This window comes from Molothrus ater, chromosome 15 (assembly GCF_012460135.2).
Source record: "Molothrus ater isolate BHLD 08-10-18 breed brown headed cowbird chromosome 15, BPBGC_Mater_1.1, whole genome shotgun sequence".
In the NCBI taxonomy this organism is placed as follows: Eukaryota; Metazoa; Chordata; class Aves; order Passeriformes; family Icteridae; genus Molothrus; species Molothrus ater.
In genome coordinates this window covers 4,706,898-4,734,647 of record NC_050492.2, presented here as the reverse complement: position 1 = coordinate 4,734,647, position 27,750 = coordinate 4,706,898, and the positions used below count along the sequence as shown (strand labels likewise).

At 40.3% G+C, this 27,750-nt stretch overlaps 1 protein-coding gene across 4 annotated transcripts in view; it reads left to right on the top strand.

Moving 5' to 3' along the window:
- Positions 1–27,750, top strand: part of TENM2 (teneurin transmembrane protein 2) — a 737,821-nt gene that overhangs the window by 610,422 nt on the left and 99,649 nt on the right. For all 4 annotated transcript variants that reach the window (XM_036391814.2, XM_036391811.2, XM_036391822.2 and 1 more), the window contains 5 exons: positions 790–903; positions 12,293–12,498; positions 19,161–19,356; positions 22,185–22,286; positions 26,051–26,083. In XM_036391814.2, the coding sequence (XP_036247707.1) occupies positions 790–903; positions 12,293–12,498; positions 19,161–19,356; positions 22,185–22,286; positions 26,051–26,083 (651 nt within the window). The remainder of the gene's footprint in view (positions 1–789; positions 904–12,292; positions 12,499–19,160; positions 19,357–22,184; positions 22,287–26,050; positions 26,084–27,750) is intronic.

Sequence of the window (27,750 nt, the reverse complement as noted above, 5' to 3'; positions counted from 1 at the left end):
AATGAAGATAGAGGCTCTATAATGGCTCCGCAGTGAAAGAGAGTAGGGGCAGGTTGGGTGTTGGGAAGAAATTCATCCCTGTGAGGGTGGTGAGGCCCTGGCACAGGTTGCCCAGATGAACTGGGGATGCCCCAGCTCTGGAAGTGTTCAAGGTGAGGTTGGACAAGGCTTGGAGCAACCTGGGACAGTGGAAGGTGTCCCTGCCCAAGGCAGGGAATTGGAGCTGGATGATCTTGCAGGTTCCTTTCAGCCCAAACCATTCTGTGATTCTATTATCCTAATGTATTGATTTAAATAAGTTGTACTAAACACAGAATAATTGCATTACCAAGTCACTACTTTACAGAGGGCTAAAGCCAATTTTATAATCAACATATAAATTACCACCTATAATTTAAACTCTGAGCTGGTACTTGCAGCAAGTGCTTTGTTTCCCGAGATGTGTCCCGCACACTGTGGGAGTGGGGAACGCGGCCGGCTCTGCCCAGAGCTGTGAGCATTTTGCTTTTGTATTTCAGTGCCACACAGATGCGCGTGAATCACCAGGGATCGCTTTTGTTTATTTACTATGGGGGGAAGGGGGTGGTTTTTTGCCGCTCCTGCCGGTTCTTTTAGCACATCCCCATCTCTGCGAGCCGAGTGGCACGGGGTGGTGTTCCCGCGGGGCGCTCGGGTGTCCGCGGCCGCGCTGACCGCTGTGTGTGTCCCTGTGTCCGCTGTCTGTGTCCCTGTGTCCGCTGTGTGTGTCCCTGTGTCCGCGCTGACCGCTGTCTGTCCCTGTGTCCGCAGCCATGCACCTGCTGGGCCTCAACTGGCAGCTGCAGCCGGCCGAGCCGCCGACCTTCAGCAACGGCCTGCGCCCGCCCGGCGACGACGGCCCGCCCGCGCCCCCTGCCGGCAGAGGTGGGTCTGCGCCGCGCCCCCTCACGAACCGGCCCGGCCCGGCCCGGTCGGACGGCCACAAACTGCTCCAAACCTCAGCTGAGCTGCCATAAACTGCCCCAAACCTCAGCTGAGCTGCCATAAACTGCCCCAAAACGCCACCGAACTGCCGCAAACTGCCCCAGCTGAACCGCCACGAACAGCCCCAAACCCCAGATGAACTGCCCCAAAACCCCAGCTGAACTGCCCCAAACCCCAGCTGAATCACCACAAACCACCCCAAATCCCACCCAAACAGCCACGAACCATCCCAAACACCAGCTGAACTGCTACAAACTGCCCCAAACACCAGGCTGAACTGCCCCAAACCCCAGCTGAACGGCCATAAACTGCCCCAAAACCCCAGCTGAACTGCCTCAAACCACCCAAAACGCCACCCGAACTGCCCCAAAACCTGAACCACCACAGTGCCCCAAACCCCCAGCTGAACTGCCACGAAGTGCCCCAGAATGCCACCTGAACCGCCACAAAGTGCCCCAAAACCCCGCCAAACCACCCCAAAATGCTGCCAAACCCCTACAATCCTCCCCAAAATGCTGGCCAACAGCCCCAAAACACCACCAAACCCCCAGAGATTGCCCCAAAGCGCTGCCAAACCACCCCAAAATGCCACCCATCGTCTCCCTCCCGTGGCTCTCAGCACGCCCCATGCTCACACTAAATCCTGCAGGTTCTGGTCTATCACCAGTGAAGTTGTGCTGCCGAGGACACTGGGGAAGTGCTCTCACAAATGTGCTGTGTTTACTGGCTACTGTGCTCTTTTTCCAGGTGTAGCTTAGGGATCCCAAAGAAAGAGGAGGCTGAGGGAGCTGGGGCTGTTCAGCTTGCAGAGGTGGTGACTGAGAGGGAGCTCATTGATTGTGTAAATATCTGCACGTAGGGCTCAGAGCATGGACCAGGCTCTTCACAGTGGTTCCTGCCAGCAGAACAGGAGGCAGCGGGCAGGAACTGATGCTCAGGAAGCTCCACGTGACCATGAGGCAGAACTCCTGTGCAGGGACCAAGCACTGGATCATACTGGCCCAATCTCCCTCACTGGGGATATTCCAGAAAATTCAGGACACAATCCTGTGCCCTGTGCTCTGGGATGACCCTTCTGGAGCACGGGGGCTGGACCACATTGACCTACTGTGATCCTTTCCAACCTGATCTGTTCTGGGATTCTGTGAAAAGCTTTAGTAGAAGCAAGCATTGTAGTGCTTGAGAGAATTCAAGAACTGGCTTGCAGCCAGGACCACATCCCTGGTTCTTCTTTCTCAGTGAATTCTAATAGCAAACACCAAGGACAGCAGAATTTGACCCCTGGTAAATGGTCTGTCCTGTGATATTAATGTGAGAAATTAGACAACAAATAGTTTCTTTTTGTCTTAAAGAAAAACTGTGTTCCAGAGGAGGATGACAGAGACATGGCAGGTGAAAGAAAAAATAAGTAAAACCTAGAACCAGAAACACTTTATTAAACTGAGAAAACCTGTGTTAAAAACACAGAGAAGTTACATGTCACAAAAAGGATTTTAATAATTTAAATGGAATGTTTTTTACTGGTGAGGTTCAGAGGTTTTCTTTGCTACATCACAGTAAGGTCTTCTCTGGTTATTATAAAAATTATGGGGAGAAGGCAGAACAGAATGTTACAATCAGACAAAGCACCTCCCACGCTTTAGTGGGCTGGGATGGTAGATGGCATGACTGGAACAGGAGAAGTCTGAGCACTTGATTTTTGTCAGCTGAAGAATTCTGTTCAGAGGCTGAGCACTGCCTTGCACTCAGGACCTGTGTCTCATGTGAGACTTGGTAATTGCCAAAGCAAGTGTTGGAAGCAAATGCTGACACAGGATACTTGAATTGGGAAAACAATCAGTTAAAATAGGCTTGGGAAAGGAAACTGAATTGTTCTTTTATGAGCTTGATCATTTAATGGATTTGCTTCTTTTTTCAATAAATGCTGCTGCACCTCAGCTTCTCCATGTTTTCCACGGTGGATCTAGTTTTTACTTCCTCCTTGTCATGAAATCCTACATCCTGATAGTGCCAAAAACCTGAAAATTTTTAGACAAGTGTTCATTGGTTTGGCTTTCATCTCTGACTGGCTGTAGGTCAAAGTGCATGAGCAGCACATCCCTGAGTGCAAGACAGAATGTTTTCATTGCTGCTGAACTGCCTCCAGGTTGGGCACAGGTGAGAGACTCTGTGGTTTTGGGCAGGAACCTGAAGAGCTCAGGTCGGCAATTATGGTCATTTAGCAGACAACTGCAGGGCTTTAACACCTTTCCCAATTCCCTCCCTGCAGCTTTTTGTTGCCATCTCTGTGCAAATATAGGGCAGCAGGACTGCAGAATTGGAATGGGCTCACCTGCCTGGGGCACTTCAGTGCAAATTCTGGCAGTTTATCCCAGCCCCACTCTAATTAGCTTTGCACATTTGAAGAGGCTGAGATGCTGTTTTGGGAGTGGTAACCTCCTGTAGAGGAGACAAGGAGACAGAACTGGTTATGTCTTAAACTGCTGCAGTTAGCTTTCCTCAGAGCACGTTGGAAAAGTTTACTTGTTCTTCTGACATTTTGTAGAAGGTTGCTGAAATGCTGATAAGGTGGGGGAAGGAGGAAGAACAATATTTAGGCAAGTAATCTGCCACAGTGGAATAAAATGAATGACAGGTTTGGGTGAACACAAGGAATTTCGAGAAGACAAATTCCTAGAGCAGGGAAAGGTGAAAAGTTTTTCTACCTCACCTTTCTTTTTATGTCCAAGTTAAAATTGCTATCCCAGCAGTTTTTAGGAAAGCCTCTGACAGCTTTTAACACAACAACCATTTCAGGGCTCTGGCTGTGGAGAGTGACCTTTCTATAATTGACACAACTCAGGATGAAGCCATTCTTTTCAAAACACGGGTCTCCCAAAGAAACCTTTAACCCCTACTCTGAGAAGGGCCACTTAAACACAAGCTGTGCCTACTCAGCAAGCAAAGCATTTTAAAGTAGAGCAATTTGAAAGGAGAAAAAAAAAAAAAGCAGGTATTCAATTTGATCTGCCTGTTCCTTATTAAGAGACTAAATTCTGGTAGGAAATAATAAAACTGCAATTTAAGGGGAATGTAAATTACTTTATTACTGCATTTTCCTATCTGAATGGAAACAAAATTCACTATTAAGATAACACAGTTTCAGGTTTTTTGTAATTACACACTACATCTCACTAATAGTGGATATGTCTGAAAGGAGGAGGCAAGTGCAATGGGCAGAAAAATCCCCAGTGCTGCTTTAAAACTGCAAGTGAAGTCCACCATGCTGTGAAAGTTGTGTTCAAGTAGGGATTTAAATTAGAAGACAAAAATTCCCTTCCTAATACAGATCATAAGGCAGTAACCCTTCATAGTGCATAAAACCTCAAAAATTGATACTGCCTTGGCATTTCTATGGGGATGAGATAGATTATTATGACATTAAAAAACTTTCTGAGAGTAAAGCCCATTTAGCTCTTATATTGCATAAGGATAACGTTAGAATTTGGGTGTAATAAATCTGAATTAAGGGGGAAAGTGGGGGAAAAGAAAAGAGACATGTTTGGGAATAATTGCTTCTTCAAAAAGCAGTGAAATAGATGACCTTATGGGATTTATCTGTATCTAAATTCTATTCATCTATGCCAAAAGTTTTCTAGATTTAAAATTACGTGGTGGGCTAGACACACATTTCCATAAAATCTGTGACCATGTGCTGTTTCCTTTCTATTTGACAGAATACACCTACACTAACCCCAGCTGAAAATCCATATAAAGAATGCTTTGGTGTCAACTTTTTTTGTTTAGGACATATTGTCTTTGATGTGCTCACAAATTTAGCAAATTTTATAGTAATTCAAAAATGACTTAGTACTTTTTATCTTGATTGTTTCCTATAGTAATGCTCTAGAAAGCTGAAAAACACAGCAAGAGATTGTGATCTCTGATTCTAGAACCTCCCATTTTAAAAGACACCAAAAGTAATTGTGGACAATTGTGGAAAGATCACTTTAGGCACAATGAATGCACTGACTAGTTGGAAAAAGTTGATATGAATTTGTGTTTTGATACTCACATAATCCAGGGTTTGCATCTCTTTGGATGAACCAACCTGATCCAAGCTCATGCTCAGTTTGAGGTATTTCACAAAGTCTACCAAGTATATGTGGATTTCAGACTTTTTTCAAAAATATTGCAGTTATTAAATATTAAAGTACTGAAGTGTCATGAAAAATACTTGTTTCCAGATATCCAATTCAGAATTGCAAATATAATGTCAATAATGAAACGAAGAAAGTTTAATTAGCTGTTACATTTGGCACCATCTCACTTGCTTGAGCTGAGAGAGAGGAAAACCAGATTTCTACTGATGTAGCAGAAATTGTCCTTGGATGGATGTGGGAAGCTGAGCTCAGCAGTCGTTGTGGAGCTGTACAGGTTGTCTCAGCTCTCTCCAAATGATGCTGAGAGCTCTGCCAGATGCTGCAGCTGCGAGTCACATTTTGGGTTGCACACAAATTGTTTTCTAATAGTTAAGATATTTTATTAGCAATGCACCACACAGGCAAAGCTAAAGGAGTGACAAAATTCTGAAATGGGAGGATCTGCCATCCTGCCAGAGGGATGAGCTGGGCTTCAGATGCCAACAGAGCAGCTCCTGACTCAGTGCCCGAGGCAGCAGTGCTACCCCCGACTGTGCTCCTGCTGAAACCCACCCAGCACACGGTGCAAGGACTCAGCAGCAGCTGCAGGGAACTCTCTGTCGCCTTGTAAAAGATAAACTCACCCCTCATTAACAATGTAAACAACATGAATCTCCCGGTTCCTGCTATTTCCTGTCAGACGCTTTGAAACAGACGATCAGAATGTAATAACAGTCAGTGTGTTTTAAATGTCACTTCTCTTACCTTCCTTCAGTTTAATCAAGACAAGCCATCATTTTCCAGGTGGATTAATCTTATTAAGTATTTATGTGGCTAATGTAATGTAGATCTTAATTAACACGTTAGCAAGCAGAACTGTTAAGATGGAGGCTATGAAGGCTAGCAGATGTGGTCTTCTAAAAATACAGCAGACTTAAGGGCTATCTCAGAAAAGCAAAGGATTTGGCTAAATTCAACAGAAGAGGAGTTTTAGATTTTTGGGTGTGTTAATGGTGATAGCATGAGTTGCTCTGTTCAAAGTTAGGTGATGAAGTTTGATAAATGTAGCAGGATGGAATATAAGAAAATAAAGATAGTGTAGAAAGTAATCTCACCCCTAAGGAGTTGCAGCTGGGCCAATTACCAAAGATTAGGAACAGGCCTGACTTTAACAGGCCACAGCTGTAAGCAATGAGAAGAAGATGCTATAAAAGAGTGGGGGGGGGCTGGGTGAGAGGGGAACTGGAGTCAGTGGCTGCTTTGTGAAGAGGAAAGAGTCAGTGCTCTGAGGAGCTGCCCAGGAGAAACACCAAGAAGGTTTGGAACTTTTGTGATAAGGAGACAGCAGTATGGAACCCCTGCAATAATATGACAACAACTTAATGCTGTGTCCAAGGTTCCAATTTAGAAGTCCTCAGTTCTCACTCAGGCACCAAAGAGATGAACAATCAGAGATGACTGTTGTCCTGATTTAGAAATCCATACTAGTGTGTATTTACTCTTTGAGAAATGCAGTGTACCAACAGATCTTAATTTTATTTTGGTTATAATTTGCTTTTGATTCCAAAAGCAATGTCTCTTCTGAAGCCATGCTCACATGAACGTGAAGATGTGCCTAAATTTTTAGATGTATCAGGTGTGTTGTATTTTAGTAAAAGTGAACTGCTTCATTTCCCTGCCCATTGATTGGCTGCAGCTGAGCCAGAGGTTTTGTGCAGACACTGCCTTTGAAGATTTTCTTTCCTCTTGTCACAATAGAAATTTAGGATGCTGACTAGACAAACTGAGGTTTTGGTTTTGTACCAGAAGCTGTTTTTCTGGACTTCTGAAAGCTCATACACTCAGAAGCTTCCTTCCTCCTCCTTCCCAAAACAGAGCCCATTGGCACCTCAGCATCTTCAATGTACCTGAAGTTCAAATGTGCCACAGCAGCTCTTGCAGACAAACTCTCATTGCCTGGCTTTTTAGCTCATTGCAGCTGAGGGAATTTGTTTTGCAGTAGCAGTCAATCTATTGTACACATTCCAGAGATAATCTGTTCTCACCTGAGTCCTAGGGCACTTAGGTGATAGTAGATAATTTGAAGTGTAAGTTCATACAGGGAGTTGTCAGTATGGTAACAGTGCATAGCACTGTTTTTTCCACTGAAGATACTTGTATGGAAAAGGCATTTTCTACTTCATTTTATTTGCCTTACTGGAACAATAAGACATGTCTGGCCATATAAGTAGCAAATTTACTTAAGGAAAAAAGTTAAACTATCGTGCAGAACCATAGTAATTCTCACACGGTCTCTTTTGGCAAAAAGTCAGTGGAGTCTATTTTTATATTGAATGGTTTCCTTTACACAGCTGTACCATAAATTTCTTCAGAATTCCAAGTCATCTGTGAAAATCCCTGGCTATATAAAAAGAACAGCAGAAAAATAATCTAGATAAAAAGATAAGCTATATCTGTAGCAGCGATTTATAAAAAATAGAGAATTACAGGAAAAGAAGGTAAAGAGAATTTAACCAACCCTGGTGATATTTATTCCTTGTATTTAATTTGAGGTTGTCCACATTATCTTGGTAGTTCATTTCAGATCCTCTGGAATGGTTATTCTGCCAGATATTTTTCAAGAGTGCCATCAAGATGCAATTTGCAGTCATCCCCATGATAGAGGCACACAGCCACAGCACTGGAGTTAATTGCTGTTTAAATGTGATGTCTGTAGTGTGACACTGCTGGTAGCCAGATTTCATTTTTATTTTTAATTTTAGCTACAGTGTAGGATACTGTAGTTATAAATAATCAGGTATATCTGGTTGCAGTGTAAATACAGCTCTGCCTGCATGGCTGACACTGCTTGACATCAGTTAAATTAAAGGCTGACTGGGCATGTCCCATCCACTGCCACCTTGAATCTGACCTCCAACTCACAGATGAGACCTGCTGACAGCTTAGCAGGGGGAGTTTGCATTGCTCTTGTCATGGATTGCCTGTCTGATAGCTTCAAAGGCAAATACACTTGAATGCTAAAAACAGTCTTTTCAAATGTATATGCCAAAATAGTAATTCAGCTGGGTAAATAAAACAGCAGTTTAAATGAATAAGTGTTATTTAGTTGATGAATATATGTTTGACTGAGTGATTGAAATGGCTCCCCTGGGTAAGATGAAGAAGTATGCTTTTAAAACTCTTTTGTAGATGTTTATAGAGAGAAAATGACAGGGGAAAAAAAAATCAAGTATCTATGGGGTTATGAGATAAACATAGAACTTCACAACAGTCGCCCACAACAGAGAGAATGATCTTGGGATTCATTTGTTCACAGCAGTATGAGTAGTTTGGGTTGGTCTTTCTTCACAGATTTGTCAGTTTGTCACATCTGTACCTTCACTTAAATGCAGTTGATGCTCTTTGAATGTGATCTGCAATGGTCCATCAAATGGAAAAGCTTCTAAAAATAGCTGGAGGGGAGTGAGTCAGGTAGCAAGATACATTCTCTGCATTAGGAGGTGAGGACTGAAGGGAGCTATAAAAAAGCTTGAGTCTCTAGTGACAGGCTTTGCCAGGGAAGCTGTTAGTGCAGAAAAAGGCATTGCAAGTACCAAAGTTAGGATGATGGTCTGCTTTTCAGATTTAAAAAAAATTTCAACCTTAGCCTATTAACTGAGGTAGAGTCAGTGTTCATATCTACTTTGCATTCCTCTCTGTATTTATATCCTGGGAGGAAGGAGTATGAAGAGGCCAGTACTGAGACACCTCCTGTAATATTTATATTTACTCTGCCTTACATTATTGCTCTGCCTTCCTCATCCTCAAGGTGAGAACTGTTAATAATTCTGTCATTGTTAACAATTCTGTTTTACAAGTAGGCATCTGAGAGCAGCAAGATCATGACCAACCCAGGTGCATTGACAGTATCAGAGCAAGGAGCAGAACCAAGGTTCTGTCACTGGTTTTGTGTCTCATACCAACAAGGATAATTCAGCAGGAATTTATGAGAGCATGATTCAATAATACATAATCTTTAGAGTTTATTGATATCTTGTGGGACTTAAGACTTTATAATTTGTTAGCTAAGCTTGCAAATATGAAACCTAGATTTTAGTATAACTTCAAGCATTCCTAAATTTTGTTATTACAGCATTGTAATGTAGCTCCATAAAAACAGGAAGCCATGATTTAAATTCTTAAAAGCAAAAGGAAAGGATCCTTTCAGCATGCCAGAGGTGAGGCAGCAGCTGTTCCTTGCAGATGTAGCACAGGCTGGGTATAGAGCATTCTGAAATATTCTGAGGCACTACAGAAATACAGACTGAAAAGAGTCACCCATCTGCCCCATTCTCTGCTGCAGGTTAAATATATCTTGATCACTTCTGAGAGTTGATCATCTAACGTGCTCTTAAAGTCCTCTGCTGGGGTGAACCCCTGTCACAATTCCCTTCCCAGGGAAATTTTCCTAAGATGTTCCAGGAGGAGTGGTTTGGAGAACTAGAAACCAGGTCATTTGTGTTGTAGACCAAAATAAAAGTGTATCTGTGGGGAGATGCTTCCAAGGACAGTATCAAACTGAACAGAATCAATTCAGTGTTAGGTAAACCTGAATCAAGTCTCTGGGCTCAGTAGTAACTACAAATTCAATTGTCTTATCTGCAGTTTTTACCAATTTTTATTTCACCATGATAACTTCAACATTCTGATGAGAAATTCAAAGGAATTGTCTTCTAGTAATTTTTTGGAGGAAAGTCTGACATCCAATATATTTTTTTACCTTTGCATGCTGAAGTAGTATGAGTGTAACTCTGGTTTTCCCCATGGCTGAAATTTTATTATTTTAGCTTAATTGATATATTTGAGGATCCTTGAGTCCTGAAAAATGCTCTTTTCCACAGAGAAATACAAAGCAGAATTTTGGATATCCAAAGGAAACTGAGGCTAAATTTATCCAGAAATACTAAAACTTTATTTTCATTAGAATTAAATTTATTTACAAAGTTACAGTTCTAGAGAATATATGCATAATTAGCAAAAGCCATTGACAGTTTTGGAGTTTCTTTAATAGCCAGTGAAACTATAACTGCCAACAGAGACTATTTTGGCCTCTGTACATTTGCTGCACTGGATAATAATAACAATAATTCCTGGAAATAGCTTTTTCTTTGACTGGTTGGCCATGATATCTTGCTCCTGAAGAAGAATGTTCTTTAGAGTGTGTCAAGGAGCCTTTTTCAGATTAGATACAGTTGATGTTCATTAAAGAATGCTTCCAAGGAAATGATTTACAGCCTCCTTTTTAATATTGAAAAAATATTCATCATTTATTACCATATGTTGGAATTGTGAAATAAATGTAATATCCTCAAAGGAGGTGAAGGTGCCTGCAGTCTTTTGCTGACTTCCCAGCTCTGGCAGTGATAGTATAACATGCCACAGGTGATTTTTGGTGTGTTCTCTGCCCCTGGTTTTCCTCTCCATGTAGGTGGGTAAGAACTAATTTAAATTCTAGTGAGGTGGTGCCTGCCTTCATTTAGATAGGGACCTTGAGATATCCTCTGTTGCAGTAATCCATTAGAAATGAAATCCTGTAGTTTCCATGAAGCAGGATGTGTTTGGATCTGGTTGTTCTCTGTGGCTCTAAGGGCACATTGCTGGACACTCAGCCATTTTTTCCTTCCTTTTCAGCCTCTTGTTGCAGCTTCTCCTGCTTTCTCTTTCTCTTTCAGTCATGTTATTGTAGACCCGTTAACATAGAAAATGAAAAAATAAACAAGTTTTGAAAAACTTTAGAGCAGTTGGTATTCAGAGCATTCTTTTACCATTTCAAAACACTGCCAACATAGTATCTGTTTCATTATGTACAAGTGTAAGTGCTGCTAACATAGATAATTTAGAATCTATAATTGAAACCGTGCTTTTGCTGCTCTCTCAATTAAAGATAGTCAAGACAGAAAAGCTGTTACGTACTTACCTGATGGAATTATATGTTGTTGTTCTGTGCCATTCCATTACATTGATACAGTTCTGGAATGTATTTCAAGAGTAACTTGCCCTTTATTGAAAATAGCATTACACCATAGCAGAAGAATCCTCATGAAGTAAACAGAAAAACCCCAATGAAGTGAACACTTTTTACAAATGCTGTCAGGTTTTATCAGAGGTACCATCTCACTACCATCACTACCATCCAGTCTATGGTAATAGTGGTGTTAGTGATACCTTTAAATTTCTGTGATTGTCAACAGATATTTTCTGTGGTTGTCTGATTTATTATAGTGTCTTTGTAAGAATTTTTAAATGGATTTCTCACCATGTTGTTTGAGAATACAGAACACAAAACCAAGCATTGCTGTGAATTGTAGCTTAAAAACACTTCTAACTCCATGTTCTGCACTCCATGTTTAAAATATGTGTAGCCTCAGAACCTGTTCAGTTGAGAACAGAAGGGATTTGCACCACATTTTAAGAGTTGACTATTTCATGGGCTGGAAGCCAGAGCACTCAACCAGAAAGGCCTTGTATCTTGTCTTCAATAATGCATGCTAGAAAACCAACAAATGATGGATTTTAACTAACCAGAGCACAAGGGAAGAAGACTTGTAGATAGACCCTGCTTCAGGCAGAGAGAGCTTCAAAGGCACTGCACTGAGCTGTGCTAACTCTGTTTCAAGGAGAAGATGCATGTTAGAGTACAGACATTGTCCTCTAAACCCTTTTGTGTGCATTTCATTTCTTCTGTCAACTCTCTATTCTGTGACCTAAAGTCTATTGGACTACTTCAGTGAAGAAAACAGTAGTAATAAAAATTTGCAATCAGCTCATTTAGATTGAAGTTACCCTTCAGTTCACCTTTCTGGCAATTTTTTATACCCCAGTTGTGTACAAGATGCAACTGAAAAGAGCACAGAGAGATTCACATGTGTTTAATTGACTCTGCTGTTGCTGTTTGATCAGTGAGGAGCAATCACAGAATTAAAGGGTTTGAGGTATGAGAAGATTGCTGATGCTCTATGGGGAAAAAAAAGGTTTGCAGAGTTTTTGCTTTAAATAGAAGGGCCAAATTCTTACATACTGATTGAAACAGCAGGCAGATTGCATCAGAATAAGAAAGTTACCATTTGATTTAAGAGGTGTCACTACCACAGATGTTAATCTTGATTGAATAAAACTGCGTGTATTTAAACCGGTTCTCTCATTTGATTTATATTTGCTTTGTTTTATAGGACCATGGGTCACTAGGAATAGCAGCATAGATAGTGGAGAAACAGAAGTTGGCCACAGGGTCACCCAGGAGGTGCCCCCCGGCGTTTTTTGGAGGTCTCAGATCCATATCAGCCAGCCACAGTTCCTGAAGTTCAACATATCCTTAGGGAAGGATGCTCTTTTTGGTGTTTATATAAGAAGAGGACTCCCACCATCACATGCCCAGGTACTTTATCAATGTGTGTTGTTGGCTTTGAATGTCAAAATGCAAAACTTGGGTCATCTTTGTTAGGTTTATGTTGGAGTTTACAGAATTCAAGTTTAGGGATTTCCTGAATTCCTTCATTTGTCATATTTGACTGAACCACTCTCATCTTAACATTTTTAGGTTGTTCAGCAATGCATTTATAAAATAAATTATGCTTCAGCAATACATTTATATATTATTATAAAAGAATAATGCTTCAGCAATACATTTATAAAATAAATTATGTCTTTGCTATTTAGATGAGGTTTTAATTCTCTGGTATAATCTTGGCACAAACTGGGATAAAACTATCCAGTTATCTATGAGACAAAACTGATGATTTGAGGACCAAAATCTTTGATTAAACTTGGGAGTAAAGGAGTGAGGAGGTTGATTTGGGTTTATTACCTCTGCTTCTAAGAATTTGTGCAAAGGAGCTTTGGCTGTGCAAAATTCATCAGCTTTCTGTAGTAAGCTGTTTTCCAGTGTTCTGTGAGTTACTGAATGGGTGTGTTTGAGTGGTAAGAAATCAGGATCAGCAGTGCACAGCCCAAGGAGGGGAGGACGTGGTCAGTTTTCCATGTTAGCATACAGTGTCCTGAAATTTGATACAAAGACTGAAAAAATTGGGAAATTGCTGAGGGCTGCTGACTGATTTTCAGTCATTTCCAGCCATCCAGACAATGCAAAAAATACATCTTCAGAGAATATGTTCCAGGGTGGGAGCCTTTCTTAAGAATGTTTTGATTTTGGCTGTAAGGCTTCATTCAATATGCTGTCTTGAGGGTGAAATTCTGTCTGTGGATCTTCATCTGTTCCAGTGAGGTCATGGCATAATTCATCCCGCATGTCTCGTTTAATTCAGAATTTTAGAGCTCACTTCCCCTATTCCATCATGAATAAAATGGGAGTTTATTTGAGGAAAACAAACAAAAGTGTAAATCATTACATGAAAATTACTTAGGGCAACCAAAGCTCTGAAGCAATCATCAAAGTTTGCTATAAATACAGGTTAATTTTAATTTTTTGACTAAGACGTGAGGGAGGTATGCCTGCATCTTTTACAAGAAATCCAATTGGAAGTAGCTGTAGTACAAAATATTTTCTTTTAATTCAGGATGAACTTTATTTTGCTGTATGATCAGATGTATTTGTTCTAGGTTTCATTAGATGTTCTCATCTGAGAAGGCTGTGATCAGGCAGAGTTTTCTCCTTTCACTCCACTCACATGAATAGAATAGAAATTTTGTGACCTTTCTGTTAAATTAAATAATGAGAAATATCATCTGTGTTTTCCTGTTGAGCTGAATTCCTCCTCAGGGTACCAGCTCTCCTGTCTTCAGAGGAAGATCTGAACCTCTTCATAAGTGGGGTTAATGAAACACACTGTGTATAAACTAATATAGATCTGGTCTGAATCTGCAATATGAGCCAGCATAAACTTCCCACATTCAGGCAGGGTCTGGGTGCTACAGCAGGAGGTTACATGGCAGTTTTGCCCAGCAATCAAAATTCAGTCAAGCTGCTACCAAGAGAAATTATTTTAGAATAAGAAATGCAAGCTGTTACAGACCTGAGTTAGTGAAAGGAAGCCTTGTTCTGACAGAAAGGAGCACAATACTTTTGTATGAATGAAAACAGTCTGAAGTTGACACCAGACGATATTTTAAAATTGAAATTTAAAATCCTTGTTTCTGTAGGTTAGGGACATGAGCTCTAAAGCAGTGAACAGCTTGACAGTTCATCACTGATCAGTGCTCATATGTCAAGCCGAGTAAAATCCTTTGTGGGAACAAGTCAATAATCAGCAAATTAGGTACATGATTAACCTGAGACAACAAGATGCAGTTCCTGTCTGAGAGCCCTGCTGAGATTTAACCTTCTCAGTATTACTGTTTAGCAAATATTCCAAGTGCCTGGTTTAGTCAGTCAAACTGATGTAGCTGTAAACTTGTCTGGATGCAGCCTGTGTGCCGTGTGCATGGGGAGTGGAGCTCTGAGGAGAGGCAGAAATGCAGTTTTGAGTGGCAAGCAGAGTACAAACAGGAATGCAGTGCTTTTGGGCAAAATCCCTCCAACCTGTGTAGTGCTATGCAGAAATAACAAAATGCACATTGCAGGCTTGAATGATCACTAGGAATTTAGCAAAAGAGAGTCATATTAATAGAATTGATAATGTATAGAAAATGAACTGTAAATATCAAATAATGCATGAAGTGACTCTGCAGAGTTTACAGCAATTGTGGTGTTGCTACATGCTGGTAGCACATTCCAAATGATGCATGAAATGAGGTAACCTGAGAGGAGCTTCCCTGCAATGTCTGGAGAAGGCAATGTGTGGGGCTGTATTGTTCTCATTTCCAGCAGCGTGGCTTATACTTACAAGTGTTTCATGTCAAAATGAAAACTCTTCTCATTCAGACCAGGAAATGGCTTTATTTGAAAAAATACTTGGAGAGCAGGGGAGCATCAGCGTTCCCTTGGTTTTTTAGCAGGTGCTCAGACACTTTTAGGTGCTCAGAGCACCTCAGAGTTGCCTGCTGGGGCTGGCCTGATCTGGCTGGATTGTGGCACATCCAAATGTGGGAGCAAACCGCTTGGTTGGCTGCCATCGTGGGTGTCAGATGTTTCGTGGCTGTGCTTTAATGAATAATTACCAACTGGATTTTACGAAGAACTAATTTTAGAGCACTTTGCAAACAAGTTTCCCTGCCATATGTTTTCCTGGCTGCTTAGATCCTACAGGGCTTTGGCATAAAGGCGAATGCTGGCCGCCACCCCAGGCGTGCTCCCCTTCTCCTGTTGAATATGCATCCCTCATTGAGACAAGAGCTCTAGGAGATCATTCTTTTCAATTCCTAATCTCAAAAACTCCTAGGCATTTTGTGGAGGTATGCAAATTGTTTTAAATCTAAGACAATCCCTGAAGATTATGGCAGCTCTCTGCATTTCCAGTCCTGAGCCCTGCGAGCTCCCTCACCTCCACAGTGGTCACAGGTGGTTCCTTTCCTCTGTGTGTGGCTGGGCTTGGTGGCTTGGTGCAGTGCTGGAGTCACAGCCATAGGTGTGAAGTTCCCAAACTGTTCTGCTGACTCCCCATAGTTACCAGAAAAAAAAAGCCTTTATTAGCCCATTAATAAAATGCATCAGAGGGTAGAAAGCCCTGAATGGAGAAATTATAAAAACAAATTGCTCAGAAAGAACTTAGCATGAGATTTTAGGTTTGTAAATAAAAGTAAGCAGTAGGATTTCAGTATGCTGGGTAGTAAAAATAAACAAACTCACCTAGAGAGTGAATTTGGAATTTGTTTAGCAATGTAGGCTGGCAAGTCACTTGCTTATATTGGGCTTTAATCATAGTAAGTACTCCCTGCTGCAAAATTGAACTCTGATGTAGTCATTTGGGATTTCTGCTGCATGTTGTTCCTGAGCTCTTTTAGCCATTTTTGTGACTTTCAGTATGAAGCCATAAACTATAAAGGATCATAAAAAAAGAAAACAAAAAAGCCAAAAGTCAGTGAAACTTCCAAATTACTTCCATGATTTAATTTGGTTTGACATGTCCATTCCCTAATTCATGTGATTTAGTGGCCTCTTCCTTAGCAGTTGTGTGTGTGTTAGATTAAGCATTCCACAGTTGCTTTTTAATGATCATGAAATTACTTGCCTCCTTTTCCTAGATGGGTTTTCTAATCTATTCATATATGCCAATAAGTAGCTTTAAAGCAAGAGTGATATCTTCAGCACAACGTTATGTAAAAGTAATTAATCATGCAAGGGTGGTAAATCAGAAAATCAACAGGGCCGTGAAAAGCAAAATGGTGATTCAGCCAAGCATGTGAAGAATCTTCTCTGCTTATGAGTTCCCAGTGTCATCTTGGTGACCCTCCAGTCAGGGATTTTCAATTTTGGGGCACAAATACCTCGTCCTTACTGACATACTAAGATTAATATACCCGGGGAACCAGCAGCACATACATTAACTTCCTTCTTTCTTTTTTTTTTTTTTTCCTCAGTCCTTAGAAATCCAAAGAGGTATAAAAATGTAATATTGTTTTCTGTATCACTTTGCACCAGTACTTCAGCATTCACAGAGTTATCCAGATTCAGTCATTTTGCTTTTGCCTGGGCATTAAACTATTTGTCCTGGTTTGATTAAAGGGGGGGCAATACCACTGCTAACTGTACCAAAGTTAAAATCACCATGCCAAGGGACCTGCTCTCACTAGGTCACACCCCATCATCATGAAAAGAGATTCTGCAGCTAAAACTACTTCAAGCAGCTTCAGGCTGAAAACTCTTCCCCTTCGATCTGGCCAACTGCTGAGCCTTCTCTGCTATATGAGGTAGAATCAGCATCAAACAGGGGGAGGCAGAGGAACCTGCCAGCACAAGCAGAGAGGAACAGCATGTTGCCAGTGAGAAATGTCAGCTTTTATTGCTGCTTCCCCAGTTGACCCTTTTTTGAACAATTGTTCTGAAGAGCACAATTTCTTTTCCCAAGATGTTGCCCAAGTAATAACATTTCCCAAGGAGGTGATGAGTCTGTCCTTAACCTCTGACTGTTAGACAATGGCTTTTAGCAATCTTCTCAAATGCCATTGATTTCAGAGATAGATATATGTGTGTTTGGTACCTCACATATGCTGAAAGTTCCTGGCATGCCAGAATTCTCTACATCTCTGCCATGCTTTGCCTGAATATTACTAATTTATCTGATTTACCTTTTCCCATTGAAATAATATGTGGAAAAAGGCTCAAGTGGATGGCAATCTGATATTGAGTGAAACTTTTTATTCCACTTCTCTTACTTTGTTCCTCATTTAAAAGCATAGAATCATAGGTAGAGTGCATAATGCACTCACTATGATGACAGCTCTCAACATTAGTAGATTGGGGCTCAAATGTCTCCCTGCCATGGATTTCCTTTGTGGAAAGGCTGCAGGTCAGTGTCACTTCCACAGTTTACCAGGAAGACAATAGTTCTGGCAGACATTTCCCTTTGTTGTAAGGCTCAGCATACCAGGGCTCTGTAATGCTGGTACATAAGAGGTTTTCAGCTAGAAAGGTGAGGCTTTATACCCCAGTTTTGGGTAGATGTGATGACACTAGAGTGTTAAATTTGTCTGTCTTCCACTAATAGGGAGAATCTTCATTATTTTATCACAAATTGTGAATAATTTACTAGGGCTCATAGATCCTGAGTGGAATACAGTGTGCAAGACAGTGTGTGTGCCTTCTCTGGATGTTTATTCTATTTGGGAGGCAAGGTTACAGTTTTCAGTTTAAACTGAAAGTAGGGGAAGGTGGATGTTTTCTCATAGCTGTTGTGGGCACAGCCTGGAAGTGTTAGAGATAACAGAGGGAAATGTAATGAAGCTACTGGCAAGCAAGCACATACTATTACTGTATTTTATTGAACACATGCATCTTTCTTTAGACATGTCTATTTATCTCTACCTACTCCTACACAGATAAATGTGTCTAAAACAAGATGTGTTCTCATAGGGGACTTGTTATACAGCTATCAAAAGATTAGATAGATTGTTTTTGGTGTTTCTTAAGGGCTTCCCTTAGATAGGGACTATGAGATCTACTCAGTTGAGCTTGAGAGCTCCAGAATCACAGACATTAATGACAGAAAAAAGCCTATTAGGACAGCTATCCCAGCTGCTTTGTTATGCAGAGTTATTCCCTGTTGTAGACTAACCAATATTTCTTCCAGTCTTGCTTAATTGTGGCATCTCCATTGGGAGGCTATTTACTGAGCTTAATGGATGGGAAGCTTATCTAACATTCATCTTAAATTTCTTTCTTTCTTTTTTTAGTTTCATGCCATTAATGGTGCCATCGCTCTTATGTTCTAAATAATCACTTGCTCTGTTTGATCCCTTTTCCAAAGATTAATGCAATGTTCTACCTTCTTTGGAAGCCATCCAAACAGAAGTTCTGTTTTCCTTAATATAAGTTCAATTCCCTTATTTGTGTTATTCCTTTCCATGCTTCCTCTGGTTTTTGTATCACACTTGCCCTGATTGTTCCTCATACAACATCAGGTAAGCAACTTTTACTCTGTGATGTAAAACTTGTGCAGTGTATTTTTATCTGGTCATGAGTCACATTAGATAAACACATTTCCTGTCCGTGCTATTCCTCTTTCACATTCTGGGGGTTCCATTCAACAATATGTCTGGAGTTACACCTCAGATATCTGTTCCTGTTCCAAAAAGAATTTATTGCAGGCAATTGCTTAGAAAAGGGCATGGTCTCCTGAGTCTCTGAAAGCTGTGTAGGAACCTAAAATTAATAGGTCAAATAATAGATTTCAAACTGTTTCTCAAAAATCATCCTGTCAATTTGTACATTTTATGATCACCTATGCAGAGGAAAGATGCATAATTCTAGGTCACTGTTTAAGAAAGAATAAAAGTCACAAAATCTGTTTGTGATCCATGGTCAGCTAGTAAATGTTAGTTTCCCATTTCTTCCAGAAATACCATTTCATAACAAGGTAGAGGAGTAAATAGAGAGGCAGATTTTTGAGCTGAACCATTCTGTATTCAGGTCTGTTTGTTTGGGATTTTGTTTGTTTGTGTTCTCTTTTTTTTCCCCCCTTGTTTTTGGTGTTTTCCCTCCTGCAGTATGATTTCATGGAGCGTTTGGATGGCAAGGAGAAGTGGAGCGTGGTGGAGTCGCCGCGGGAGCGCCGGAGCGTCCAGACCCTGGTGCAGAACGAGGCCGTGTTCGTGCAGTACCTGGACGTGGGCTTGTGGCACCTGGCCTTCTACAATGATGGCAAGGACAAGGAGGTGGTCTCCTTCAGCACAGTCATTTTGGGTAGGTACTCCACCAGCTGGGCGTTTTTCCTCTCTGTTTATACCCTCCCTTACCCAAAGTTGGAATATTTTTCCTGCAGTCCTCAGTATTTAGCCTGTTTGTCCTTATGTGATGCTGTGCGTTTTTTTCCTCAACACTGCTCTGGCAAAGAGTCAGTAATGGTGTGTGCTGACTTTAATTCACTCATTTTTCCTCTTAATATTTTAGCATTCCCATAGATCTTGAATTTAGTCTTGGAAAACAAGGCTCAGAAAATTCAGTGTGGTTTGAAGCATTCCCCAGTTAATATTCCCCTCCCTTATCTCTGTCATTTTGATACTTTTTATTTGCTTCTCTGAAGATGCTTCTTTACACCCAGGTGGAATAGTATCCAACAGGAGAGCTGTTTAATCTTGGTGGAAAGACAGCTCAAGAAAATGACACCTGCAAATGAGATTATTGTTTGCAGCCATCCTAGAGATTAATTGAGACCGTTAATTAGCTGTATGTTGCTTTACAGCTTACCAGTCACCTAGCAGTGAGTCGTCTCCTCAACATAGTGGAAGAACATCCAGCTGCAGTTTTGTTAAAATAGGATTACATTCAGTTGAGAATCAAACTGAGTCTAAATTCTCCAAGCTTTATTAGATTTGTTGTCCTTTGAAGCTCTTAATGAACTTTGCTGACTATCTTTTCACTGTGGTGTAACAAATTCTGAGGTATCCTTTGTGATATTCTGTCCTGGCTGGGGAAGTCTGAAATGGCACTGTGTTGTAAAAATCTGTAATTCCTCTAAGTCAGGGATACTATAAAAAGTAAAAATGAGGTTTTAGATTTAATAGTCAGAGGTGGTTTCTAGTCTTGCCTTATTAATAATATGTAGCTTAGGTTTTTTTCCTTTTACATTAGTATAGCATTCATTTTGTTGGCCTAAGTCCCAAAGGGTGTAGGTGAATAATCAGTACTGTCATTAAGTACAAACATAATTGTTTCTCTTACCCTGAATTAAGATGAAAAAAATACTTTTCTATGAATGTTAAAAAATTGATATATACATGGAGTGGTTCCACAAACTATCAATTACACAAAAAGCTTTTGTATCACTTCTCTAAGCTCCTCCCTGCCAAACCATGACCTTATATAATTTTTCCCCCATATTTCCCATAGAAGGCTTTTTCCACTTCTCTAAAAACAAGAATATTTGTGCTCATATCTTGTTATGCCCCTGTTGTGCTTAGAAAACCTTAGGATATTATAAGCTGCCCTTTACAGGGTTTCTGGTCAAGGCTATAGCTTTCAAGAGCATCAAAGGTGTAATAGCCAGGTAGGCTACTTGATAGAGCAATGATAGTGATTGAAATGAAATCTGGAGAAAAATATGGTGTTTTATCTGGTTCTACACACCTTGTATCAGATGCTTCATAATGAAAGGCTTTGAGACAGCTGAACATCCCTCTGGTGTGGAAGAGGAGGAAGAATAACAGAAATTATGTTAACGTTAAATACTAAATTGACCATGATTTTGAATACATAGTAAATGCTTTTGTGTGCCATGAAGCAAAATAATGAATAAATCTATAAACAAGCTTCTTCATGAGACAAATTGATATCTTTGAGCATTACATTTCAATTTTTTCTTTCTATTGTTTATATGACTCATTTCAAGAGCCTAGGCTACTGACATCTCTTTAAAAATTTGCTTTAGACATTTTGTATTTGGTGTCCTGTAACTGTGAAATTAGATTTAAAGTTCTACTTGAATCCTTTTCTTCTTTGCAGTCTAATGTGACAAATAAAAATACTCTCATAGTTCTGTTAGTTCCAAATCCAAATTCTCTTTCCTGTGTTGTCCAGCAGCTTGATCTGGTGCCTGGGGCTGACAGAACCATTTAGTTTGGAACCACAGGTCCCACAACAACAGGGAGTGATAGTGAAGAGTAATATTCAAAAAATTAGATTTTTGTTCCAATAATTCACTGTTGAAAATATGTTCTGCTGAAATCCAACAGCTTTCAAATTAAAATAAATTTAAGAATTAATTTCAAAAATGGAATTTTATTTTTAGATTGTTATTATGCAAGATAGTGTATGCTTTATCCAAATGATAACAGAAATTGTGGAAAATAAGTATTTTGGTGCAGCTGAAATATTATCAGGTTTATGTGTCTACTCTTTTCGTATTATTGAGGTCATCAACATTTCAGTCAGTCACTCAAACTCTGATATTAAACTTTGTCCTGTGTTTTTACAAAACTCTTCTTCATCCTCTTGCACAGCCACCTGCATCTTTTTATCATTTCTTTAAGGATCGAGTAGATTTGCCAGAGCAAAAGAGCTCCTCTTTGTCACGTTCAGCAGATATTTTGTCAGCTTAATTAATGAGGCTTTAAATGCCTGTAGAAGGAAAAGAAGAGCGAGTCCTTGGGGTGATCAGTTTCCCATGGCAGAGTGGTTGAGCTAGAAGAGTGTCATTGCAAAAGGGAGAGTGTTGATTTTCCTGAGGAAGCATTGTGTTTGCTGCACTGTATAAACTCCAGCATGGCTGTAGAGGTCCTAAGACCTCCTGCCTATTTTTGGAACAGAGGATTTGAGCGCTATCAGAAGACCTTGGGTTCTAGTAAAGCCCAGAACTTAATATGTGACTTTAGTGTGTCACTAGATCTCTACATGTACTCATGCTCTCATGGCACTCAGTGCATTCTGCCTCACCTGAACCTTGTACTGCTAATGTTGTTACGGGTTGTACTTCTAAGTATCGAGACAAATTAAAATGGAGAAAAAATAAACAAAAAATCTGTGGCCTAAGTAGGCACTAACCAATTAATGTGCTTGTGATGCTTTAATTTCAGACTCAGTGCAAGACTGCCCACGTCATTGCCATGGGAATGGCGAGTGTGTCTCAGGTGTCTGCCACTGTTTTCCAGGATTTCATGGAGCAGATTGCGCTAAAGGTATCATTTTCCCCATATTTACAAATAACCACAGTGTGTGTCTGTCATCTATTGATCTACAGTGCCTGCTAGCTAGCATGGGTCTGAGCTAGATTCAAATAGAACAATTTGCTTTTTTTATTCTTAGATCTTGAGTTAAATATGTTCAAGAGACAGTATTGCCACATTTCCAATGAGCTTGCATAGCTACAGCCTTTTTTTGTGGCAAAGGCAGTAGACAGAAATGGCAGAAAATATTTATTTTCTGGAAAAGTGGATGAATTATCAATGCTTTCTGATAATCATTAGCTGGTCTGGAAGAAAAGACTGGTTGTCTTCATTGATAGAGTCTAGTACATATTCTGGCTTGCCTGAGCCTTACTTTTAGTACAAAGCATCTTTCTTGCATATAAAATTACTCTTTGACCAAAGGAACTTTGCCTTTTGTAGAAAAATAGGTAGGACCTGATAAAATCTTAAAATAAACATTTTGTGAAATGTCAATTGTAAATTTAACGACTAAAACTGGGAAATAGACTGCTATCAAGGATTAAGTAGAAATCTAAATGACATCTATGGATTGGCAGTATGTGTTCATTAAGTTTTTCCGAGAGTTTTGGATAGCAGTGGTAGAGAAAGAATTCACAAAGAAGGACCTCTTTAGTTTGTACAGCCAGTAGCAGATGTGTTGTATAAATTTAGTGGCCTGGTTGCATTCCCCTCTGCTCCTGAGCACACTCGGAACATTTTACAGTTTGCTTCCTTCTTAGTTTGTGTGAGATTTAGGCACACTATCAATATCATGCTTACAATTATTTTCCAGGGGGTTTTTAGTGTTCCAAGAGGGAAAGCCTGGTGTTTGAAAGCTTTTTAAGATACCTTGAAGGGCCTTAGAAATTTGCTCCTTTCTTCTTGGACTCCTGATGCAGTCATGAGGAGAGTTCATTGTGCGCCACCTCTCTCACTGCTGTGGCACATCCATGTGTCTATGAAATACTCCTTGAGTAGCTGCTCTAGTTCTACTGGAGTGAGTAATATCTGGGTTTTGTCTCCACACTTGGCTCTTGAAGGTGCCCCAGTACAAAAAAAAAAAAAGGAGAAATAGAGACCCCAAGGGCCTTGAAAAGCTAAGACTGCTATTTCAGCATTCACCCTGCTCATTTTACAGAACATTCAAATAGTTGTTTGATTACCTGAGAAATTAAGACAGCTGGTAAATCTGGAGAGGAGATATCTGTAGTGCACAAAGTGAATGGTGTGATAACGTGAGCTATAAATACAGACTGACAGCTCTGTGCATTTCTGTGGTGTTAACCTGTGAAAGTATGCATGCAGTGACTGTGTGCTTCACTGCCATCCTTCACACATACATGGCCATTATATCAACTCATTTGCATTTTGAGTTGTGCAGCAATCCTGCATTGTCTACTGCACCTCTGTGTAGCACTGTGTGCTGTGTTAGTGCTAGAAAACACTTCGTTCAGGCTGTGACAGATGAATAGCTTTTGAATAGGGTGCTTGTCAAACTATTTGTCAGGCTTCTCCTGCCCCTCAGTGCATTTCCTCTGCTTCCTGCTTTGTCCTTTCTGTGTTGTCTCTTTCCCCTCAAAAGCAGAAATGGTTTCATGGAAGCTTCCTTCAACTCTGGTACTGTTTTCTTGTCAGACATCATGGTATTTCTAAAGAACAAAGAAGCCTGAAAAACTGCACAAGATGAGAACATGGGTGTGTTGACAGAACTCGTGTTTCTGTGCTGGAACAGCTGCACAGCGTTACCCTGAGAGCTGGGTGTAAGGGCTTTTTGCCTCACCTCTTTCATGCCTGTTCTCACAGCCACAGGCTTTTCTGCTTACTTGAATGCTTTTCATATGTGCGAGCAGTTTCAGAACACAGAAGTCAAAATTGGGATTCTCTGTAGGGTAAAACACAGTAAAATGAGATACAGAATTACATCTTTTCCATCATACTATGTGTATGGACACATGTTTAATGTAAATTTATATTTGAACTGTCACAAATATGGAAGGTTAATGATTTTTTTAATTTGATTTTCTCAATTATTATTTCCTTAGCAATGCATCTTTCAATATCTCATTTCTCCACCATAAAATAAGTTGAGTCAAGACTCAAATGTGGAGAAAATGTGAACAAGCTCCTTAGATGGCTTTTAGAACTTGGTCCATGGAGTAACAGCAGTCTGAGAGCTTCCTTTTGTGTGAACTTCAAGTCTGACAGATACAAAACACAATCCTTCATCCCAGGACTGATCCTGAGGCCATCAGAGGCAGTGAGACATCAGGGGAGTCGCTGCAAACCATTTGCAGGCAGTGCACAGGGACGCCCCATCCACGTGGTTCTAAAAGATAAAAATGAAGGAAAGCTGTGAGACACAGCACAGATTTGACTTCAGATCCATTAGCTTCAAGAAAAACTATGAAAATTATTGGAAAGAGATGAACTTTTGGCCCAACCCACAGGGTGTAATGCACTTTCGTACCCAGATTGAAATAGAACGAACTTCACCCTCTCAAACACTCCTGCCAAACCCTGTGTGGGCTATTTCTCTATTCTGTGGAAATAGCTTATTATCTGGTATTCAGCATCAGCAGATTTACTCCATTCTTGCTTAGGCAAAATTCCCTTTGGAGTTTATCCTTATTAAGGTTAAAGAATTTCATCTAACATACAAAAAAGGTAATGATACATTTTGATCTCATGTGGATAAGATATGGCATACAAAGAAAAAGAAAATCTGATGATCAAAGGATAATTCCATGCAGAGATGTGTCCTGATAAAGCAAGTGTGTACAGTTAAAGCCAGTGGAAGATTTGCTGTGAATTGAACTGCACTGTGAGTAACCTCTTGTCCACAATTACGTGTAGGAGCTATTGGTGAAAAGTGATTCTCTGGCCAAGGATCAATTAAAGAATCAGACATGCAGCTGTGATTATCGTAATTTTTTGGTGTGTTGCACCTTTTTCTATTCATTTCTATTTTTCTGTAAGCTCTGTGGTAAAACCACTGAAGTATATCAAGAAGTCCTTCCTGCTTAGAATTGTTGCTGTTTATGTCTGATCCTAGTTTGGATTTTCAAGGTCTGTGGTGAATCTGCAGCAGGCATCCTTGAGCCTTGAGCCTGTCCTGCCTTTCACCACTTGGGAATGGAGTTCAGTGCTGCAATGAGTTGAGTTCTAGAAGTGACTCAGACTTGGCTATAATTTCATTTCATCTCATAAAATATTTGAAGGGCATGCAACTCTTCCACTCCTTTAACAAAACAACTTCCAAAGACTCTGTCAAATACTGTTTTGCAACTGTGAGCAGAGCCTCCTTTAATTTTGCATTTTAAAATACTTGGATTTGCATCATAAGCATCTTTAGCTAATCTGAAAAGGTGAACAATGCACCATCACATAGGATTTCTACATTGATATGATGAGCATAGCCTGCTAAGAGATGGTGTCCAATTTGTGAAAGAAGGACAAAAATGGAGTCAAGTAGCTTATGTCAACTGCCATGAAGTTGCCATTTAGCAGATACTTCTAGCTGATTATGCAATGTAATAAGAAACATGTTTAATATTTTAATCTAAATGAAATGAAGGCTTTTGGATTTTTTTTTAACCAGAAATTTGTGCGATGTTTGATCAGTTGACTTTTTAATCTGATTTTAAGAACTCTAATTATTCAGATTTATGTTATTCGCAATTTCTTTTCCTGTTCTCCTTGTGTGGGTTTTTCATTATTTTATTTTCATTCTGTTTGTTTTTGGCTTACTGGCAAAGGACGGCGCCACTTTAATAAGTATAAAAAGAAGGGTAGGTTTTTTTAAAATTTCTTTTTATTTCTTTTGCAACATCTATTTAGTTTGAAATAGTTACAAAGCTGTAACGTGTAGTCTCTCTCTCTTTAAATATATTCTAATGGATTTGCTGTTTGCACCACAGTAAGAATTCCTACCATTGCCATTTTCTTTGTTATGTGTGGGCTATTAATCTCTGTATAAAAAATGTAAAAAGCTGTCAATTATTAGGTAAGTAAGGGTATAATTACTAGAAGTAGCAACTCTTGCATTTTTGTAGTTGTTCTCTAATTTCAGTTGTTTGAGACTCATCTTGCTCTGAGGCTTTTCAGAGGCTTCTTGCTTTGACAACAGTGCATAAAGTAATGTTTTTTCATCCATGGAACACACTGCTTGCACTGCTTGAAACTGCTGTCTTTGTGCCATGTCCAGAATGCTCCCAGTGGCATACAATGTTCTGGGAGTGATTGCAATGGGGACAGCATTAAATTTTGGGGTGCGTCCTGCAGAATAACTCAGTATTTGGTTCGTCGCTGTAGAGCACATGGCCCACAGGAATGAATGATGTCCAGCTGGTCATGTCTGGGACTGTGCATCTCCTCTCTGTGTGACTCAGGGAAACACTATTTGTCATCAGAACTTGAGTTGAAGTTTTAGGAACTGGAAATTGCTTAAGCAGACAGAAGCTGCCTGGACTCTGAAGGAAAAGGTGAGGGGATGCTGAATCCCCTTTTTCCTCTGCCTGCCCTGCACATGGCCACGGCCTCACAGAGGAGATGGAAGCTGAGGTGAGGCAGCACTGTGGGCCTTTGGTGGCACAATCAAACTGGGGAAAGGGTATTGAACTATTCAAGTGGCTCCCTGCAAATGCAAGAGCAGGTTATGGATCAGAGAAATGAGGGAGAGTAGATCAAACAGAGTGATGCCATCCCCAGATGGGTTTGCAGAGCAAACATCTGGAGAGGAACGCAAGTATGAAGAGTGCCAGGTTTGTGGCATGATTACAATGTTGTCCTGAGCCATAATATAAGTTAAAGGTGACCTGTTGTGGTTAATCCTTTACACACAAAGCAAACAAATAAAAGCAGCACCTGACTCCAGCAACGTACCACCTCAATGCAAGTTTAAAGGGGATGAATGGGAACCAATTGACAGATATGAAGATACAGGGAAAAAATGGTGAAAATGCAGTGTTATGAACACGCCAGCAGTGTGACTGTCGTCATCTTGGGGGAGCACTGATAAAGGCAGTTTTGAAGAGGGGAGATGGGGCAGATAACATCTTTGTGGATTATGGAGGGAAATGGGGCCTTCAGAGGAGAGACTGAGCACAGGAAACAGCTCAAAAAAAAAAAAAGCAGTTAAAAAATTTCACTTTCAAAAGCATCCTATCCTAAGTTCTAGAAAGGTTGAAGTCAGAATTCAAGCAGTGAGCAGTGTGGGCTGAAGGGGATCTGTAAATGAAGTTAGAGCATGAAGTTCATGTTCCATAAAATAAGAGACCTGAAACAAGACTGGGAAAGAAGAGCCACACAGCTGAAGGTTAGATTAATAAATTAACAATATAATTAGTGAAGTAGTGTTGCACATAAACATGACTGAAGAAGACTGAATTTATCAGTGGGGAGAAAAAGGTGTTTATTTAATGTGGATTTTATTTACTGGAAGCCAGGGCAGAATTCT